This window comes from Anolis sagrei, chromosome 3 (genome assembly GCF_037176765.1).
Source record: "Anolis sagrei isolate rAnoSag1 chromosome 3, rAnoSag1.mat, whole genome shotgun sequence".
Lineage (NCBI taxonomy): Eukaryota > Metazoa > Chordata > Lepidosauria > Squamata > Dactyloidae > Anolis > Anolis sagrei.
This window is the reverse complement of record NC_090023.1, coordinates 187,281,734-187,303,506: the sequence shown is the minus strand read 5'-3', so window position 1 is coordinate 187,303,506 and position 21,773 is coordinate 187,281,734. Positions and strand designations below refer to the sequence as shown.

General features: G+C 38.4%; 1 protein-coding gene across 1 annotated transcript in view; it reads left to right on the top strand.

Moving 5' to 3' along the window:
• LOC132771080 (uncharacterized) overlaps positions 1-21,773 on the top strand; it is a 41,934-nt gene that overhangs the window by 3,600 nt on the left and 16,561 nt on the right. The window contains exons 2-4 of the mRNA XM_060768695.2: positions 14,364-14,439; positions 17,769-17,900; positions 21,338-21,461. Of these exons, the coding sequence (XP_060624678.2) occupies positions 14,364-14,439; positions 17,769-17,900; positions 21,338-21,461 (332 nt within the window). The remainder of the gene's footprint in view (positions 1-14,363; positions 14,440-17,768; positions 17,901-21,337; positions 21,462-21,773) is intronic.

Sequence of the window (21,773 nt, the reverse complement as noted above, 5' to 3'; positions counted from 1 at the left end):
GTTTTTTCTGATTATAGCAGAGTGTATCTTTAGTTAACTTGTGCAGCCATTCTTCTGACATGAGTGCTCTTGGTCATCGTGCCACTTGGCCAGCTGTTTTGTCTTATAGAATATCTCCTTGATCCTCCTGCATTTGAGGAAAACGTAGTTTTCCTTATGCTGTTGGGGGAGGGAGTGCCCTTTGAGGGTATCCTAAAATATTTTTGAACTTATGTAAACTTTGGACTTCCTATTAAAATGTTGATACTTTATCCTTTCCACCCAGTGACTGATTTGGAGTCTTATTCATTTGACAGCTTAAGATAATTTCCTATTGTTCTATATGTGAAATAGGAAAACTCAATTTGTATGTGAGTTTGTCTGTATTTCCTTTCCCTACTTTTCATTTTGTTCATTAGATCACAAGTCATTAGTTCATTAGATCACAAGCCATAGCTTGAGTACATTGAAAGAAAAATAGGTTAGTATATTTGCATAATATATAAATGCAGATTGTTTCTTTTTATACAACAGAAAGCTCAACATAAAACGCAAAATAATTTCATTTGAAACACCTCAACAATTCATGTAATTTAATGGATCTTAACTCGTGTTAGTTAAAAATGTCAAACCAGAACTTAAGACTGTGACTTCAAATTATTTTGCTAACTGCATCAGTGTGATATTTAAAACTATGTCAGTTCATTCAATACAGTCTACCTCTAAAAGCTGCTGCATCATGGAAATGAGCGATTAAAAAAAAGTTTTGAAAGAAAGAAGCAATGCAAGAAGCATCTAACCCATAGTTTGGATCAGTTTAACATAATAGTTTTTTTATTTATTACTACGATAGCTCTGGCTCCAATTCCTGCTTTGAAATAGGATAATTGTACAAAAAGAGTTTAGAAGAATGGAAGATTCTCCTGAAGATAGAGAGATTTGCAGCTTGAAGAAAAACTTTTTAAAAAAGGACATACTAGTCATTTGATTCGGTTCTGTAAGAGTAAAAGTATTATCTTCATTGGATAACCTTTTCCCATATATAAAATAGAATCCTAGGGTTGGAAGACAAACACGGGCCATTCAGGAAACACAATGAAAGCACTCCCAACAGATTGCCTCAGTTTAAAAATTTGCAGAGACCATCAAATATTTGAATGATACAACAGTGTTGTGTGAAAGAAGATATTCCCAACTTACTTTGCTACTACTGCCTTTAAAGGATCACATACTCAACTCTGTACGAGCACATTTTCTCTAAATTTTGAAATAAAATGAAAGTCTTTGAATTTACCTTAGTAAAGCGCCGAACTTGCTTTGTATATTTTGGAGAAGTTGATTCAATAAAAGTTACCAACTGTACTTCTGTGTCTCTTCATTTCACTTATCACTTATTTGAAGTCTTTCTTTTATTTAGTCCATGTGATAGTAGAAATATTAATTTTACTTGGGAGGGACAATACTAAGGCAATTAAAACTTTGCGTGTTGGTTTTTTCTTGCATTCATTATATTTCTAGGAATACAAATAACAGCATTACAAGTTTTATTCCAGATGTTCATCCATCTAATGTTACCAGTATGCTTTTTCAACATATTTCTGTTTTGGATTAGCATGCTTTCAACAGCCAAGAAAGATCTCAACAAGCATTCTGTCCAACAGAAATGTGGCACAATTATGTAGGCCAGGCATTCAGTAGAAGAGATAGTTCATGAATAAATCTGAGTACAGAGGAAAAAGTATATTGTGGACAAATACTTCTTGTTAAAGAACTTGAAAATGTGTTCTTAACTGGGCTTTAGATAACATCTTAGACAGTAGCTTATCTCAGTTTACCTAGCAAAGCCAATAGTAAGGAATTGTGATAGTTGTAGTTGAAAACATGGAGAGGTATACATGTTTCCCATCCATCCTTGGAAGTAAATGTTGTTAATAGAGTAGCAGCATGGCAATAATTGTACATGTGTATATTTTTGTCACTAAATTTGTCTAATATATGCTATTGTTTAGAGTCTGTTAACTACTGAGAAATCATGGCATTGTGTCGTGTGCGCAAAAATGATTTGAGCATGGTAGGTTTTGTGCTTATGTTCCTAGTCATTCCCTGCATTTTTCCCCTCAGAAATGATAAACACTATTTTCATATAGTTTATTCTAAAATATATCTCCATTGCACAGATAAATGCGCAGAATTGAATTCTTGGCCAGTCTATGATTAAAATATGACAAATATTTGTCATATAACATACCTGATGCAGTTCTGTTATCAGAAGAGTTACAGGCAATCTTAATTGTTTGTACTTATGAGTAGGCTGCAAGGGCCCCAGAATAGCACATGATTCATTCGCTGCTCTGAGTATTATAGAACATAAGAACCTCACAAGCAGAAAGATGGTGTACGAGAATTATAGAGGTCAGTTATCTTTTTCTCTTAACATTCATACATTCTGAGTGCATATACCCCTTATGAGGCTTGCTAACAGAAAAATACCCTGCTGATACATACTATCACAGACCAGGGTAGGTATTCTGTTAGTGCCATTTCTCATAATTTTTCCCTCTTATTGAAAAGTTAGTTGATATTTTAGCATCATTCGAGAAATCAGGATGTATGAAACTTCTCAGACAGCATAAACAGCCTGAAAGGGAACTCTTGTTTTTTATGTAGACTGGAACATCAGTGATGGAAAGATAAAATTCCAAATAGAAGCATACTTTGAATCCTCTACCCAGTCTGATGTTTAGTTGTCTTTCAACCATATTTTCCTGTTATATACCATTGGGCATTCCTGTCAAATGACAAATAAAAGTTAAATCAGTGCTAATGAATCCTGTGTGTTTAGTTTTATTATCTGTTTTCAGCGTAGGAGGAAACAACTTGTTTCAGTTTCCATCACTAAACAGTTGGGTTATTGAAATGCATTGTTCAGAAGTCCAATCAAAGTGAAACAGATGTAATTCCCATCCATGTCTTTTAGATCACTGGTTTCCAACCAGTGCTTCTCGGAGCCCTAAGGCAGTGGTTCTCAACCTGTGGGTCCCCAGGTGTTTTAGCCTACAACTCTCAGAAATCCCAGCCAGTTTAACTGCTGTTAGGATTTCTGGGAGTTGAAGGCCAAAACATCTGGGGATCCACAGGTTGAGAACTACAGCCCAAAAGGCGATCCACATGCACTTCCCATAGGCTTTATGGCCACTCTAGGGGGAAAAAATAATAAATTGAAATTAAAAATAAGTAACAAAAAATAGAATCAAAATAAGAAAACTAGAAATTACATTCTGAACTACAGGGTGAAGCAGCATAACTTCCTTTTTTCAAAACTTAATAAAACCCATTGTATGAATCAGATTTTTTTTATAATGTAGGCGTATACCTAAAGTTTTGTTTTACGTAGTTTTGAAGATCAAATTAGGTAAGTGACGTGCCCCATTCTCCATACACCAAGTAAACCGATTTCTGGCATTTGTCATTACTCTTACTAGCATATCAGGCGTTATGTTGGCAATTTCTTCCTGGATGTTGGTCTTCAAATCTTGTAGGGTCCTTCACATAAACACGGGATTTCAAAAAACCCCATAGAAAAAAATCACAAGGGGCCAAATCTGGAGAGCAGGCCGGCCACTCCAGATCCCCCCTAATTGAGATGAGGTGCTCTGGGAAGTGTTCCCTCAAAACAGCCATCAATGTTCTTGAAGTGTGTGCAGTTGCACCATCTTGTTGGAACCAAATGTCCCCTAAGTCCAACCCATCTAGCTGTGGGGAAAAAAATTCCTGTAACATGTTTATATACTGGTTCGAATTCACTGTTACTGCGACTTCATTTTTCTCAAAGAACCAGGGACCAATAATTCCAGCTGAGGAAATTGCACATCACACTGTGATTTTAGGTGAATACAAAGGCCTTTGATGCAATTATCGAGGATTGTTGTCAGCCCTGTAGCGCATGTTTTGTTTGTTGACGGATCCACACAAATGAAAAAACAATAGCGTCCTCAGGAACGACTTCAAGAAGAACCTCACATGCGTTCCTCCGAGAATTGAAGTCACGGTCAGAAAGTTCCTGCACAATTGCCATCTTGTAAGGATGGAAATGAAGATCATGAAGAATTCTCCTCACAGAACGATCGGAAAGTCCAAGGGCAGATGCATTTTTGCGTGCAGAACGCCATGGTGATTGCAACATTGAAGCTCTCACTGCCTCAGTGTTCTCAGGTGATCTAATGGGCGGAGGGACTCCAGTTCTTCGTCTTGTCGCACTTACAGTTTGTCTGAATGTAGTGACCCACGTCACAATTGATTTCCAGTCCGGGACGGGCCAATGGAGCTAAATTAAAGCAATTCTGAAATACGCGCTGGGTTGCGATCACAGAACATCCTCTCGGAAAGTAGGCCTCAACGGCAAAAGCACACTCCTCAATGTTCCAACACATGGTGATGACTGAACTGTGCCAGGACAAAACTTTATACTCCCGCCTCTCAAACGAGACTACTCCGCTACATCTTCAACCGACTGAATGGCGCGCATTTTTAAAAAGGAAGTTATGCTGCCACAACCTGTAAAATTTTCCGATGTAAATTTTGCACCTTCTCTAGCAGAGGACATTTGGTTGTTCTACTGCCACTAGCTACAAAACTGTTGCAGTGCGAGACAGACAGACAGCAAAGCTGAGCAGAGCGTCAGCCTGTCACATGCATAGAAATTGATTCTAAAAAGGGCTTCATGAGTCAAAAGAGTTGGGAACCACTGTTTTTTACTGGGGGACTAGCAGTCCTTCCACTTGTCAGCTAATCTAGATTCTGTCTGGTGTCACCTCCTGTAACCTTCCTACCATCTGAATACTCAAATTGTGATAGTAATTAAACCACATAGAGTTACTATTGACATTCCACAAACATTCTTATATATTGTAATTTCAAATAATGATACCAATAATGTTTGGTATTATTTTAGGCTATTCAATATATATGTAAGAATATATAAAATGTATACACACATACATAGAAACAGTACATACATGCACACACATAGATTCATTCCAATTGAGAAGAAAGGCATGTTAATGTCTGGGTATTCAACCTTATTGTTTCACATTGTATTGCATATTGCATATTTAGTACATTACATTAGAACCATCATAACCATTTGGTTAACCCAATGCAACGAATGGTAACTGACTAAAGGACTGGCAACATGGATGACGAACTGGATCACGTTTTTAGTTAAGAGTCGAACTGGATTGGTATTGATGTATGAATTGTGTTTTTATGTTTTTTATGTTTTTTATGCTTTTAACTGTATACTGTTGATTGTTATATTATGTTGTAAACCGCGTTGAGTCGCCGGCTAGGCTGAGAAACGGCGGTATATAAATATAGCAAATAAATAAATAATAAATAAATAAATAATAAATAATGTTACTTTTTCATCAGAACATTTCATATAAATTTTTTACAGGCTTCATAATAATATAAGAACACAATCCTTCTAAACTAAATAGAACTTTGTAGTTCTCATGTTCTCCATAGTTTCATATAGTGTCTGCTACGGCATGTTGTTCATTCGTTCAGCCGTCTCCGACTCTTCGTGACCTCATGGAGCAGCCCACGCCAGAGCTCCCTGTCGGCCATCACCACCCCCAGCTCCTTCAAGGTCAGTCCAGTCACTTCAAGGATGCCATCCATCCATCTTGCCCTTGGTCGGCCCCTCTTCCTTTTACCTTCCACTTTCCCCAGCATGATTGTCTTCTCTAGGCTTTGCTGTCTCCTGTCTGCTATGGCATAGAGATATTTAATAAAGGCTTCCACATGTATTGTATTATCTCGTGTCATATCCATAACCACTTTAAAATTGCAACTAAGCCAATTATCCATTCAAGTATATACTTCGATCTGTACTATGACTAGGCATTCAAGAATGTATCTCCTTCCGTATTATTAGCATCTTAGCAGCCCCCCCCCCCCCCCGTTATATAAACAGTTGTCATTCATTTCAAGCATATTGGGCCATATATTTCTATCCAGTGTCAGTATAAGCATGTTTGGATAGCATTTCCAGGCAGTTATTAGTCCATAATTTCATCAGGAACTGTGCTGTTTATCAACAGCCCTCTGTGAAGTGGAGACATGCCAAGTGACAGTCTTGATTTTTATGCTCTTGATTTTTTATTCCCGCATACCCATTTAGCCTGCTAGCTGTCCAAATCAAAATAGCATCTTTACATCTCAAGTACATTAGAAATACCTTTATCCAATGTTTCATGTTGCACTTAGAAGTCTTTTACTGCCTTGTCTATTGTACTAACAGGGTTCATTCCCAAGCATCTTCTAGTCTTATCTTTATTTACATTTCACTGAATATCTGGCATTTTCCAGCAACAGAACCTAGTTTCTTAATAACTATGAATGATACAAACACAACATCTCACGGATTTAATTGCTCATGTTAATCCTGATGCTCTATATATCATAATCCTGAAGATTATGCTAGCATATATACCCAGCTTTGCCTGGGTGTTGGAGGGGCCATTGCACCCCTACTTTCATCCATTTTCCCCCTTCCCTCATACCTTTTCCCTTTCTCTTCCCTCTTCCTTCTCCGTTCCCTTTCTTTCCTTTTCCCCTTCCCCTCTTTTCCCTTATCCAGTTTTTAGAGGGACTACTTCACAATGTCTCCATGGCAGTACAGCTCTCTTTGTGGCTCTTTTAACCCTTCCCCTCATACACAGGTCACCTTTCTTTCCCAGTGACATATAGAGGACCACTTCACCTAGCAACAGCCAATCCAGTGACATCACAGAGGGCCACAACACCTAGCAGCAACCTTTGTGGGATAGACAGACAGATATACTTTGATCTTGATAGATAGATGTTCAGGACACAACGTTATCACTAAATAATCTGACCAGTAACAAGAAACTTTATACCCAAAACAAAAGATTACAAGATAGTTGACTATAATGTGGTAATTCAAACCTGCATAAATGCTTTTCCCTCCTGGATCTAAGTCAAAAGTATCCTAAGAGCTTAGGATTGTGTTACTTAAAGGACCCCCTCTTTCCACATGTAGCTAGCTACCTGAACATGACCATATATCCTTACTTTTTCATGATCAGGTGAATGCAACAAAAGCATACACCCTTGTTGCAAGAAAAGTCCTAGCTGTTTTGCTACTGACAATTTTAATTTCCTTGTGCCTCCATGACCATCACTTTGGATCAGTGCTATGGGACTCAGAAGTCCTGTAGAGAAATTGAAAAATTGGGTGCTAGCTATAGCCACTCAGATTGCAGCACTGGGCAAAGTAATGCTGAGAGGACCACTTAATAAGGATGATAAGTTGCTGACAGCTTTGAATTCAAGCTGTCAGTAGTTATGTAACAAAGCTGATTACTAATGCTGTTCCTGCTTGAGAAGACCACTGGCTCTTCTCTGCTGGAACTCCTTTTGAAAGCTGCCTTCAAAAAGATTCATCTTCCTGCCTTGTGGGCTTTTAAAATTTGTTGTGTGCCTTCAAGACATTTTTAATTAAAGTGACCCTAAGGCAGAAATTCCCAAACATATTTAGCCTACTGCCCCCTTTTAAAAAAAATAGTCACCCCCCTGGAAATCTACCATCTTTAAGTGAACAAACGGGTTCAGTGATAAATTTGTTTTGTGCATCTATATTTCTACCTACATCCTATAACATGGTAAAAAAGATGTTTCAAATAAGACACTTGGAAGATTGAAATTACAAAATTATTTATTAAAATCAACCATAGTAACCTTTTCAATTGCACACAGAAAATTAAGATAGTAACATTTTCAGTTGCACCCAAAAATTAAGATAATAAAGAATAATGTTAAAATTTTAAAAATTACAAATAACATTAAAAAGAATTCTAAATAAAAATGACGAACCTTGTGTGCGACTATCAATTTATAAATGTTGAGTTTTATTTTGTCAGCAGCATTAATTATTTTTAAATACTTATTGTACTTCCACCAATGCTAACTGTTTGTCACACAAATCAGAAACAATCAAAATTAGTTTTTATACATGTCATTTATAGTATAATGTAAACAAGGTATCTCTCACACACATATTACTGCCAATGCATCCTGGATTTTCTGAGAATGCATGACACGTTTGCCTGCCAACCCTTGCCTGTTAAGATCCGTTGGCAGACTTGACAACTGATTAGTTATCATTTGCATTTTGTGTGTTCATTTGGAAAATAGAGTACACATATTTACTCGAGTTTAATGCGCCAATGAATCTAATGCATAACTCAGCTTTCAAAACCCTGAAACCAAAAAAAAAACGTATTTGCTAGCAAATGTAATGCGCAGCAGCAAAAAGTGCACTCTCTGTAATTTGGCCAAAAAAATGTGTGCATTACAGTGGTTGCATGCTTATAATTCCTTCTTTAAAAACAAAAGTATTAGAACACCAAAGCTTTCAGCAATGGAAAGGAAAACCTTGGGGTGTATCTATGCTGTACAATGAATGCACTTTAACTGCCCTGCCTCAATGCCATTGGGTCATGGGGGCTGTAGTGTGGGATCATGGGGGCTGCCAAAGAATGCTGATGTTTCACCAAAGTACAAAGCCCAGCATTTCATAGCATTAAGTCATCACAATTAATTTGGAGATTACATCTCTCCAATAGCTTAGGTTCTCCTGAAGTACAATCATATAATAGAGTTGGTAGAGACCACATGGACCATCTAGTCCAACCTCCTGCCGCACAGGATAAGCACAAAGTATCCCTGACACATGCCCATCCAGCCTCTGTTTTAAAAGCTTCCAAGTAATGAGCTTCCAGCATGCTCTGAGAATGAAGGGTCCACTGCTGAACCCCCCTTACAGTCAGGAAATTCTTCCTAAAGTTTAGATGGAATCTCCTTTTCTGTAATTTGAATCCATTGCTCTGAGTCCTAGTTTCCAGGGCAGCTGAAAACAAGCCTGCTCCCTTATCTTTATGGTATCCTTTCACGTATTACACATGGTTATCATATCTCCTCTGAACCTTCTCAGCTGCAGGCTAAACCTGCCCAGTTCTTTAAGACAATCATCGTAGGGCATGGTCTCCAGACCTTTGATCATTTTAGTTGCCCTCCTCTGGACACCGTCCAGCTTGTCAATATCTCATTTGAATGGTGGTGCCCAGAATTGGACACAGTATTCCAGGTGAGGTCTAGCCAAAGCAGAATAGTCACTAGTCACTTCTTTCCAGGATGAAGTGGAACCATTGGTGAACACCCTTTGGGTTCAGTTGCTCAACTAATTACAGATCCACCTAATAGTAGCATTGCCATGGCCACATTTGATTAATTTGCTTGCAAGAAGGTCATGGGAGGCCTTACTGAATTCAAGTTATGCTGCATCCACAGTATTCCCTGCATCTACCAAGCTTGTGACTCAAATTGAAAAAAGTGATTATTTATTTATTTACAGTATTTGTATACTGCTTTTCTCACCCCGAAGGGGACTCAAAGCGGTTTCCACATAGGTAATGGCAAAATTCAATGCCAGCACAAACAATTACAATTATACAATTACAGTTAGACATAAATCAAATTAAAATACATCCATAAACAGTAAAACAATCATTAAAACAGTCTCATTAAACAGTAAAACAGATAAGATTAGTCTGACATGACATGTTTTTGAAGAATCCTTGTTGACTTTTATTAATCACAGCATTCCTTTCTAAGTGATTGCAGATTGCTTCCTTAAGGATCTGCTCCAGAATCTTTCCTGGTATTGATGTCAGGCTGACTGGACAGTAATTGTTTGGGTCATCTTTTTTCCTCTTTTTGAAGTTAGGAACAAAATTTGCCCTCTTCCAGTCTGCTGAGACTTCTCCTGTTCTCCAAGAATTCTCAAAGATTATTGCCAGTGGTTCTGAAATGAGTTCTGTTAGTACCGTCAATACTCTTGGATGTTGTTAATCTGGCCCTGGAGACTTGAATTCATTCATTCATTTATTTATTTAAAAGTTTTCTATACCGATCTTCTCATCTCCAGGAAGGACTCAGATCCGGTTCACAACATGTGATCATATACAAATACAAACCACACAATGCATTATCATTACATGTTAAAAACATATTACAATACAACATCGTCATCATTTAGAATAGCCAGGTATTCCTGGACTGCTTCTTTACCTATTTTGGGTTCCATTTCCCCTGTTACCTCTTCCACTTCATACTGGTCAGGTTGAACACCAATCTCCTTTTGGGAGAAGACTGAGGCAAAGAAGGTGTTGAACAGCTCTGCCTTTTCTCTATCTCCTTAACATTTCATCACCTTCTCCATAATGCATTGAAGCAATGTTAAGATATCTTTATTAAGGATAAATCAAATTATAAAATGGCGAGTTACCTTCTAAATTTCACGGAATGTATACAGTTAGTTGTTCTCTGTAGGAATTGCCAGATCTTCCACCATGACGCTTTGATCAACCTCTGCAGAAGTTGACTATAGAGTTACACGGAAGGACCTAGTGATACTAGAGAGAATATTTTAATCAAATCCATGAATAGACAAATCTTCAAAAATCAAATCCACTAATGTGGAGGGTTGAGTGTATTGTTTTTGTTTACAATGTCCCGCACATCAACCATATTATCAAGGTTTGCAATAAAGTAACTACTAAATGAGAAAGTACTAAAAAGATCAATTTAATAACCTGTATCACACGATAATAAGCAGAATATATGAAATAAGCCTTGGAATCTCAAAATTGACTTAACATTGGAAAGATATAAAGAATTAGTTCCAGGTAGACCTCCTAGGAGAAAGAGTTCCCAGGAAGTTATTTTTCACAGTAACCATCTGCTCTGTGTCCTAATGTGGGAGAACTAGCAAAACGACCTTTACTTGATCTTAGAGCAGTGCTTTTCAAACATTTCATGCTGGTAACACACTTTTTAGACATGCATTATTTTGTGACACAGTAATTCAGTTTCACTAGTAAGCCGGAGGTTAAACTAGCCCCTTATAAGAGATACAGACAAATATGATATATTGTAATAACAAAATGTATAGGGACACAAGTAATGTTATAAAAATCTTCCATTTATAGTGTTAAAATATATTACTTGTAAGATAATAGCATATATTTCCAAGATTTTTTGTCATTTCTTATTACGTTTGCGTGACATACCTACACACTAACATGATGAGACACACAATTTGGAGAATTCTCTCTTAAAGATAACTTATTAAATCTTGATATGAGAAACAGGATAATGGGAAAGTGTGTGGGAAAATCTCAGTTGGTTCTGTTGTAGAACAGGCTACAAACCTGAAGTATATTAATATTCATATAATAGAGTTTTCAGGACAATTATTTGTACACCAATTACATTAGTTCATGGCCAATGAAAACAACTTCAGCTTTCACCAAAGTGTTCTTGAACTTTTTACTTATTGTGTCAGGAGCAAACCAAAACAGTTGTATTGCATTAAAAACAGACAAACAAACAAACAAAACACAAAATTTGCAGTCTTGGTATTCTATTAAATGTCCTTTGACCAGTAGCTGGCCACTTGGAGTGCCTCTGGTGTTGCTGCAAGGAGGTCCTCCATTGTGCATATGACAGGGCTCAGGTGGCATTGCAGTAGGTGGTCTGCGGTTTGCTTTTCTCCACACTCGCATGTCATGGATTCATATTTGTAGCCCCATTTCTTAAGGTTGGCTCTACATCTCGTGGTGCCAGAGCGCAGCCTGTTCAGCACCTTCCAAGTCACTGAACAGTTTTCTGTGTGCCCAGGAGGGATTCTCCCATTTAGTATCAGCCATTGATTGAGGTTCTGGGTTTGAGTTTGCCACTTTTGGACTCTCGCTTGCTGAGGTGTTCCAGCGAGTGTCTCTGTAGTTCTTAGAAAACTATTTCTTGATTTAAGTCGTTGACGTGTTGGCTGATACCCAAACGGGATGGCCGGAGACAGGCCCGTAGCCAAGATTTCGTTTCGGGGGGGGGGGGGTGTGATTTTTTTTCAGGGGGGGTTTTGGGGGGGGGGGCTGAGTCTGAGTGAAAGAGGGTCTAGCGTAGCAAACCTTTTGTATCATTACCCCAATACCCCCATGCATATGGGATATATTGAGTATGGTGATCAGATCATGATATGAATAAACATAACAGTTTAAATAATGCACCAGTAAGGCCTTTTCGCCAACCACCATGAGAATTTCGGGGGGGGGGCTGAAGCCCCTCAAGCCCCCCCCCCCCCCCCCCGGCTACATGCCTGGCCGAAGATGTCACTGCCTTGGTCCTTTCACTATTGGTTGCTACTTCCCAGCGGATGTCAGGTGGTGCAATACCGGCTAAACAGTGTAATTTCTCTAGTGGTGTAGGGTGCAGACACCCCGTGATAATGCGGCATGTCTCATTAAGAGCCACATCCATGGTTTTAACATGGCGAGATGTGTTCCACACTGGGCATGCATACTCAGCAGCAGAGTAGCATAGCGCAAGGGCAGATGTCTTCACTGTATCTGGTTGTGATCCCCAGCTCTTGAACTAAGAAGTATTGTATACTTTCCATGTAAAGATTTTAAGGGTTTTTGAATGTTTTACCCTATTTGAAAAACTATTTTCCTGTTCTGAAAATTCTTCAACACATTCTCTAGGAATTTAGAATGCAACAAAAGACAACATTACGTTTCTTTGAAATATGGAACATGTTCTGGAGGATAAATAATGCATTACCTTAGTTTAGAATTTTATTTGTAAAAACTTGCATATTTAGAAGTGGTTAGTAACATAGCTATAAATGCTTTAATAAAATATATAAAGATATGCAGATGACACCACTCTGATGGCCGAAAGCGAGGAGGAGCTGAGGAGCCTTCTAATCAAGGTGAAAGAAGAAAGTGCAAAAGCCGGGTTGCAGCTAAACATAAAAAAAACCAAGATTATGGCAACAAGAATGATTGACAACTGGGAAATAGAGGGAGAAAATGTGGAGGCCGTTACAGACTTTGTATTTCTAGGTGCAAAGATTACTGCAGATGCAGACTGTGGCCAGGAAATCAGAAGACGCTTACTTCTTGGGAGAAGAGCAATGTCCAGTCTCGATAAAATAGTAAAGGGTAGAGACATCAGACTGGCAACAAAGATCCGCCTAGTCAAAGCCATGGTATTCCCTGTAGTAACCTACGGATGTGAGAGCTGGACCTTAGGGAAGGCTGAGCGTAGGAAGATCGATGCTTTTGAGCTGTGGTGCTGGAGGAAAGTTCTGAGAGTGCCTTGGACTGCAAGAAGATCCAACCAGTCCATCCTCCAGGAAATAAAGCCTGACTGCTCACTGGAGGGAAGGATACTAGAGACAAAGTTGAAGTACTTTGGCCACATCATGAGGAGACAGCAAAGCCTAGAGAAGACAATTATGCTGGGGAAAGTAGAAGGTAAAAGGAAGAGAGGCCGACCAAGGGCAAGATGGATGGATAGCATCCTTGAAGTGACTGGACTGACCTTGAAGGAGCTGGGGATGGTGACGGCTGACAGGGAGCTCTGGCGTGGGATGGTCCATGAGGTCACGAAGAGTCAGAGACAACTGAATGAATGAACAACAACATAAAGAATATATACAAGGCCCTTTTCAATTCCTTGTTTTTGTTTTGTTTTGTTTTACACAGGATTCAAAAGAATCTTGTTCATGAAATCAAGTCTGGACAAATTATACCTTCCATAACTAATGTCCGATTATGTTTTATTAGCAATTGTGTTATGCTTATATTTTGTTCCATTGTAGCCTTCCATAGATCAATGCTTTGAAACATTCATTTCCCAAATAACTGTATGTATAGTATGTATAGTAGTCAGCTTGGTTCTACAGACTAAATGCATTTTTGGGTGTCCTCGTTTTCTGAATCTACTGAATGTTTGAAAATACTGATGCACCACATTTATTTGATATTTTATTAGAATTGGTCCAATTGTAAAGAAAACTTACACTTAAAGTCTTGCAGTCTGAGGCAGTGGGAGATCATTGACATGTGTATCGTCTGCTGTATTGGAAACAACTTATTCAAAAGGGCTGGCATATTTGCCTTCTCAGATCCAGTAAGATTGGACTGAGAATTGCACCTGCAATGCTAGGCTGATGGTGAAATCATCAATTTTGGCAGTACCAAAACAGGGTGGGAATGAAAATAGTAAACAATGTCAGGACAATGACAACAACATCCCGATGATCTAAATCTACAGTAGTCCAAAACAGCAGTTTATCATATATACATATCTCTGGATCAGGGCTAGGATGTTTACCATAAAACACTTAAGTGCAATATTATTACATCATACTTATACATAACATACTTATACATATATTATCCTAATATGTGTATAATTGAAATTAAAATATATTTTGTTTGTTTTTTTACCAGATGGCGGAATGTACAATCAGTTGGACAACCTATACCAGGAACTCGATTCATTGCTTTCAAAGTACCTTTGAAAGGGGTATGTAAAGAAGATGCCCAGAAGTCACAGACATTTTATTTTAGCATGTAGCTCTTTCTCTTTTTTCTCTTTTCTCTTTCTCTTTTTTCTTTCTTTCTTCTTTTCCTCTACTATTCTCTCGTCTTCTCTCTTTTCTCTCCTTTTGTTAGTATAAGGCTTTTTGTGGTTTTTTTGTTTCTTTTTTCTTCTTTTAATTTTATATAATATGCAAAAACTTTAATAAAGACTATTTTTAAAAAAGAAAAAAGAAGAGGGTATGTATTAAATGCTATTTCTACAAATGTGTATTCATCATAGCTCATCAAAATATGTTTAGATATATTTTATACAATCAATATTTATTCTTCTATTCTAACACAGGTCTTTTTACAGAAAAAAGAAGGAGCAATATTTCATCTTCCACAATCCATAAGGCTGCCATCACTGAAGGGCAGTCCTATGAATAAGGTGGCCAGAGTCCCATAGGCTTGCTTTGGTACAATAATTAGGGGTTGTTCTTTTTTTTTTTTTTTCAACTTTACACAAGAATGTATTTACCATAGTACTTCCTTATGCAGGTCTCCTGATCAAAATATCAGTGATTGTCTTTGGCATGTGTTAGGTAACACCCTCCACTTTTGACTGCTTTCTTCTTATCTCACTGTCCCAGGATCTACGTTTTCCATAATTACGCTGGTGGAACTTTATGCTGAATAATGCATAATGTTGATCAGCATGTTCTTCCACAGTGAGGACATCAATTTCAAGATGGAAGGCAGTCCTGGTCAGGGTTGGTTTGATGCACCTTCCTCTTGACGTGTTTCTCTCTTTTGCCCTCCATTAGTGCCTCTTTAAATTCCACAGCACTGTTGGTAGCAGCTGACCTTCAGTTAGAGCTGTATCCATGACTGAGCAGCCCCTTTTAGGATCCACTCTGTTCACCCCACATGGGGAGGGCGCTAGAAAAGGTGCCCTAAACATAGTCTGCCTCTCTTATCCCTGACTGGACTTCCGCATCCAGAGTGGTCACCATCTTGTGGCCAAAAAAGAAAAATGAACTTTGGAACATGGAATGTACAGACATTGTTGGACAGCCAACACCCTGAATGCTGGACTGCTATTATTGCAAGGGAGCCGAGGCACTTTAACATCAACATGGCAGCAGTTCAGGAGACCTGGAGAGCAGGAGAGGGACAGCTGAAGGAAGAAAATGGAGGCTACACCTTCCTCTGGAAGGGACTGTCTGAAAAAGAACAAAGAATACACAGAGTTGGTTTTGCTATCAGAAATGACCTGATGAAACACCCATTGGCGTTAACGAATGACCCTCCGAATTAACCTTGCCAAAACCCAGAAGGCAACCATCGTAAGTGCCTATGCACCAATACTAGATACTGATGAATATATCAAGGAAAAATGTTACTGTCATCTGGACACCATCCTATCAGAGATACCTAAGGAGAACAAAATTACCCCCCTGGGGGATTTTAACACAGAAGTCTGACAAGACTTCAACCCGTGGCAGGGGACCACTGGAAAATATAGGGTTGGAAACAGCAACCGGAATGGCATCCTGCTTCTTACTAAATGTGCAGAACACAACCTTGTCATCACAAACACATTCTTTCACCAGAAGAATAAGCTTACAACATCATGGAAGCACCCCCAGTCAAAGCATTGGCACCTCGTAGACTATGTAATTATACGTGCTATGATGTGCTGCTCACGAGAGCCATGACCGATGCTGATGACAGTTGAACAGACCACAGGTTAATCCGATCTACAATGGTCACCCCCAAATGCAGGCTCCAAGGAAGAAAGATAAGGTGAAAAATGAACACCCAAGCCCTTCCAGGCCCCTCCAAGTAAGCCCTTCGCCAAACAACACTCAAAGATCATCTACCCATAGAACACCCTGAAAATATTGAGAAACACTGGAACAAACTGAAGACGTCCATCATCACAGCCTATGAAGAAACCATTGGATATCAAACTAAGCAGCATCATGACTGGTTTGATGAAATAACGAAGAGATCCAACAGTTAATTGATAAGAAAAGGAAAGCCTTTCAAACATGGCAGAGAGGCACCAACGGTGTTGTGATGAAAAAGATTTATGCTAATGCAAAAGTTGTGGTCCAAAGAATGACCAGAGAACTCAATAACATCTGGTGGACCAAAAAGATTCAATAAATCCAATGCCTTGCTGATGTCCATGATGGTACTACAGGTTGAGCATCCTTTATCCCAAATTCCAGAAACTAAAAGGCTCCAAAATCCAGAATTATCTGCACAGGTGGCTGAGATAGTTACACCTCTGTTTTCTGATAGAGCAGTGTCTAAAAACTTCTGTTTTATGGACAAAATTATTACAAATATTGTGTGTAAAACCAGCTTCAGGCTCTTGTATGAAAATAAATTAATACATTAATTTGATGGCTTAGACATGGGTTCCATCTCATTATATTTATGCAAATATTCCAAAATAAAACATTTCTGGTCCCAAACATTTCAGAGAAAGGATACTCAACCAACATTTCCCAAGAAAATGCAAAGAAGTACAGTCAGCTCTCCACATTTGGAAGACTTTTGGGCTCAGCCTCTTCCCAACAACAAACCATGAATAATATACAGTAGGAGCGAGCACCCCCAGTTTGTGGCAAGGAGGATGATTGGAAGTCTAGCTGCTGAACTTAGAACCAGTTGCCTGGGGCTGTCTACACATTTACTCAGCAGCCCTGTCTGGTGACAGGGATGAGTCACTATCCCCAAGACCTCTTCGTCTGGAGGATAAGGATGTCTGAGAACATTCCAACACAGCCCTGTCTTCAGGAGATGAGCCATGAGGGGTCAAGGACACCCCCCCCCCCATTGTTGGACAACCTGAGAGCATTTCCAAGGCAACCCTGCCGTCAGTACATGAGTGGTCACCTACCTGACATTGCCACCTCCCAAGAATGGGGAAACTCAACTTCGTTTTTGTGGCTGCCGCAAACAGTATTGAATTGGTTGAGACTCTTTGCAATATTCATTGAAAAACTATAACAAAATGTGTTTCAGAATGTGCCACAATTTTTTTTTGCGATTTAATAAACTTTTCCCATGTTTTATAATAGAACCAATTAGAAAATGACATTTATAACCCAGGAACAAAAATCATGTTGTATAGTATCGGAGAACAAAGAAACAAAAAGTGGAAGGGGGCATGGCAGGTGATATATGTATTACTACCTGTACCTCCTACTTACAAACTTCCTGCTGATCTTGAATGTTTCTTTTATTTCCCAAGCCTCATATGATAAAGCGAATTATTTCATTTGCAATAAACAGTCTCTTTTTTCTCTGTTCCAGGCAATCAACCAAAGGTTGATCCCAGTTCAAAGGTTTACACCAAAAGATCTGATTGCTGCAGTGAAAGCCCTTAATGTGGAACTTGGCTTAATTATTGATTTAACATATACCAGAAGATACTATGAAGTTAAGGTAGTAATAAATTGATATTTTAAAGGAGAATCAAACATTTGCCCTGTGTTTTTAAAATCAAATTTGAAAACTGATGAAAACACCATGATTTATTTCATGTTTAGCTGTTCCACAAGCTGTTCTTTCATAAGGCTAGGGTTATTTTATTTATAGTGCCATTAATTTGCATTATACTTTACACAACACAACAAAACAGATCCTGCTCCCAAGTATCTTAAAATTTAATATCTGGCATAGATTAAATTGGAAAACTAAGGAAAGAAAGTGAGAAAAAGCTAAAAAGTATTAAAAGGTCCTATGTTTATACCAAATGCAAATATTTAGGCTTAGTAACATTATTTATTTATTTATTTATTTAAAGCATTTATATCCCACCCGTCTCACCCCGAAGGGCGGAACACAACATATAACGGCAAACATTCAATGCTGGAACATAAATAGACTATAAACATACATAACATTAAATTCATTTATCTCCGCATTAAAATTCACTGTTTAAAACCGTCGAAACCATTTAAAACATGTAAACTAGCGTTGGAAATTTTCCAGAAATGTTGCAATTAATGGGAAAAACAAACCCACCTCCATTTTTAAAAAGGAAGGTTTGAGAAAAGTTGAAATATATACAATATTTATTTTCTTAGCTATGTAATAGGAGAGAATGCTTTTGGAACATGGCCATACAGCCCGGAAAACGCACAGCAACCCAGTAATATCACATTTGCCATATCAACAGTATAAAATGCACCAATTACCACTTAGAATATAAAACTGTACTATTTATCATATTTTATGGTATGCACAGTGTAATAATGTGCATGTTTTTCAAAAATAAGATTCACTCTTTAGTGACGTTACTACCAAGTGGATTTGCATAGGATTGCAGCCTCAAAATAATAAGCAATTTGGCCTAAATCTTGCATCTAGAATCAGAGCTGGAAAAGATCACAAGGTCATCTAGTACAAACCCATGTTCAGGAATACACAATCAAAGCACTCCTAGTAGAAGGCCATACCATCTCTGACTAGGATCTCTTTTCCTATAGTTTGAATCCATGACATCCTTTCAAATATTGGCTGTTATGCCTCCCTTCAACCTCCAGACTAAACATACCTGGCTCCCTAAGCTGTTCCTAATGGGGCATAGTTTCCAGACTTTTGTGGTGCCCAAAATGGTATTCCAGGTGAGGTCTCACCAAAGCAGAATAGAGTGGTACTACTACTTTCTTTCCTCAATCTAAAAGGCATATATACTGTAGAATTAATGTGGCTTGATACCATTTTAATTGCTCAGTGCTATGGAACCACAGGAACCAATGTCTTTAGCCTTCTCTGTCAAAGAATAGTGGTGCCTCACCAAACCACAAACTATGATCCTATAGCATTAAAAAGTATTTAAAAAGTATTAAAAGGTCCTGTGTTCATACCAAATGCAATGCCATGGCAGTGAGCATGTTGTCAAACTGTGGGTACACCCTTATACACTGTAGTCCTGTTGACAGATCCTACAATTACATTGGCTTTTTGTGCAGTCGTATGACATTGGTGACACATGTTCAGCTTCTGATCCACCCAGATTTCTAGATCCCTTACACATGCACTGAATGGACTTCCATATAATCAAAGCAAGGCAACTGTTGTAGATAGTGAAACAATACTTCTGTATGTATAGCACCATCCTTGTGCTCACACTAAAAATACACTACCACTAGTGCAAATGAACTTTTAATGGTGCAGTCACTTACATAACTCTCTTTAATTCATGTCTTGTCTATTCTTTTATAGGTCTTTGTTTCAATTGTTCTAATCCACCTAGTTTTTGGGAGAAATCTATAAAAATAAAATTTGATGTTCAATTGTGGGATTAACATAACTCAAAAACCACTAGGTGAATTTGAACACAAGACACTTATCAGGCCAATGAGTGACCATCACTCATAAAAACACTGAAAAAGATAGCGGAAGAGACTTTAAAAGCCAAAAAATAAAAAATACATTGCAGTGTATGCACAAACACACATATATACAAATATACGCATATATACACACACAAAACACATATACACAGATTGGGCCACAGCAATACGTGGCAAGGGATGGCTAGTCAGGATATAAATAGAGGTAGAGGCAGAATAGTAGTATAGTAGTAGTATCACTTCCAGTGGTATCAGCCATCCAGTTTGATACTGGGACTGTACTATTCATTGACTTTCATTAACTTAAGGGGAACCACTTAAACATGATAAGCATCAGTGTATTGTCAAAAGCTTTCATGGTTGGAATCACTGGCTTGTTGTAGGTTTTTCGGGTTGTATGGCCAAGTTCTAGAAGTGTTCTCTCCTGACGTTTCGCCTGCAACTATGGCAGGCATTCTCAGAGGTTGTGAGGTCTGTTGGAAGCTAGGAAAACTGGGTTTATATATCTGTGGAAAGTCCATGGTGGGAGAAAGAATTCTTGTCTGTTGGAGTTAGGTGTGAATGTTTCAATTGGCCACCTTGATTAGTATTTGATGACCTGACAGTTTTATTATGAGCATCCTTTCAAATTTTTTGCCATAGTTACGCCTGCATGAAATAACTATCAGTACTTTGATTCTTAAAAAGTTTTTCAAAAAGAATTACTCAAAAGGCACCAAATCCAACATGATATTGGAAGCTAGTAAGTGTCAGTCTTGGTTAACACTTGGATGGAGACTGCCAACGAATACCAGGTGCTGTAGGCTTTATTTCATAGGAAGGAATGGCAAAACTACCTCGGAGTATTCTTTGCCAAAGAAAGCTCTAGGGGTCACCATATGTTGACAGCTGATTTGAAGGCAGGTACATATATATGTGTAGTGTTCAGTGTGGAAAGAGACACTGATTCCATTCTCAGCTGATATTGGCATAAGCGTGTGTCATGATGATGCTATGACACAGCCACCTTTAGAATCATAGAATCATAAGTTGGAAAAGACCTCATGGGCCATCTAGTCCAACCCCCTGCCAAGAAGCAGGAAAATCGCATTCAAAGCATCCCCATCTGGCCTCTGCTTAAAAGCCTCCACCACACTCCGGGTCAGAGAGTTCCACTGCTGAATGGCTCTCACAGTCAGGAAGTTCTTCCTAATGTTCAGATGGAATCTCCTTTCATGTAGTTTGAATGGGATATTTAAGTATTTAGCATTCTCCTATAAATACAATTTATGTTATTTTCGTTGCAAAATAAGTAAAAATGCAATGCAAGGAAGCAGACTCAAATTTGGATGATGTTGCCACGTTTGTGTTGGTTTCTGAATCTAGGGCCAAAACTATAAAAATCTGGGTTTATATAGGTGCTTTTGCCAGAATTGTTGCATAATACAATGATGTTGCTCTTGCTTGCAAAAAAAAAGTTATTCTGTTATCCCAATAAATATACAACAGTGTTGCAATTTTGTTCACTTTTTTCATTGATAGGATATGCCCAAAAGTTTGGAGTATAAGAAGCTTTTTACAGTTGGACTTGAAGTACCAGATGATGCCACTATTCTACAATTCAAAAAATGGGTCAGAAAATTCCTATGGGAAAATGCAGAAAACGGTAATTAACACATATTTAATGTTGTGCAGAGTGAACAGAAGAACCATAACTGGGATAGAACTAGGGGAATTAATATTTATTTACCACATTTATGTACCGCCTTGCTCAGCCCAGAGGCAACTCAGGGCAGTGAATTGTTTATCATTCCCAGATTAATGTTTTGTGCCAACCAAAGAAGGCATTGTGGGTCATGGGCTATTTACCCTTGTCCTGTCCAGCAGCCTTTTTTTGCTCCAGATAAGAAGCCCAAACCTAGCTATTCTCAGGAACCGGAAGAGGCCTTGGGGTCAGCAGATCTAAGACTAATCTGTT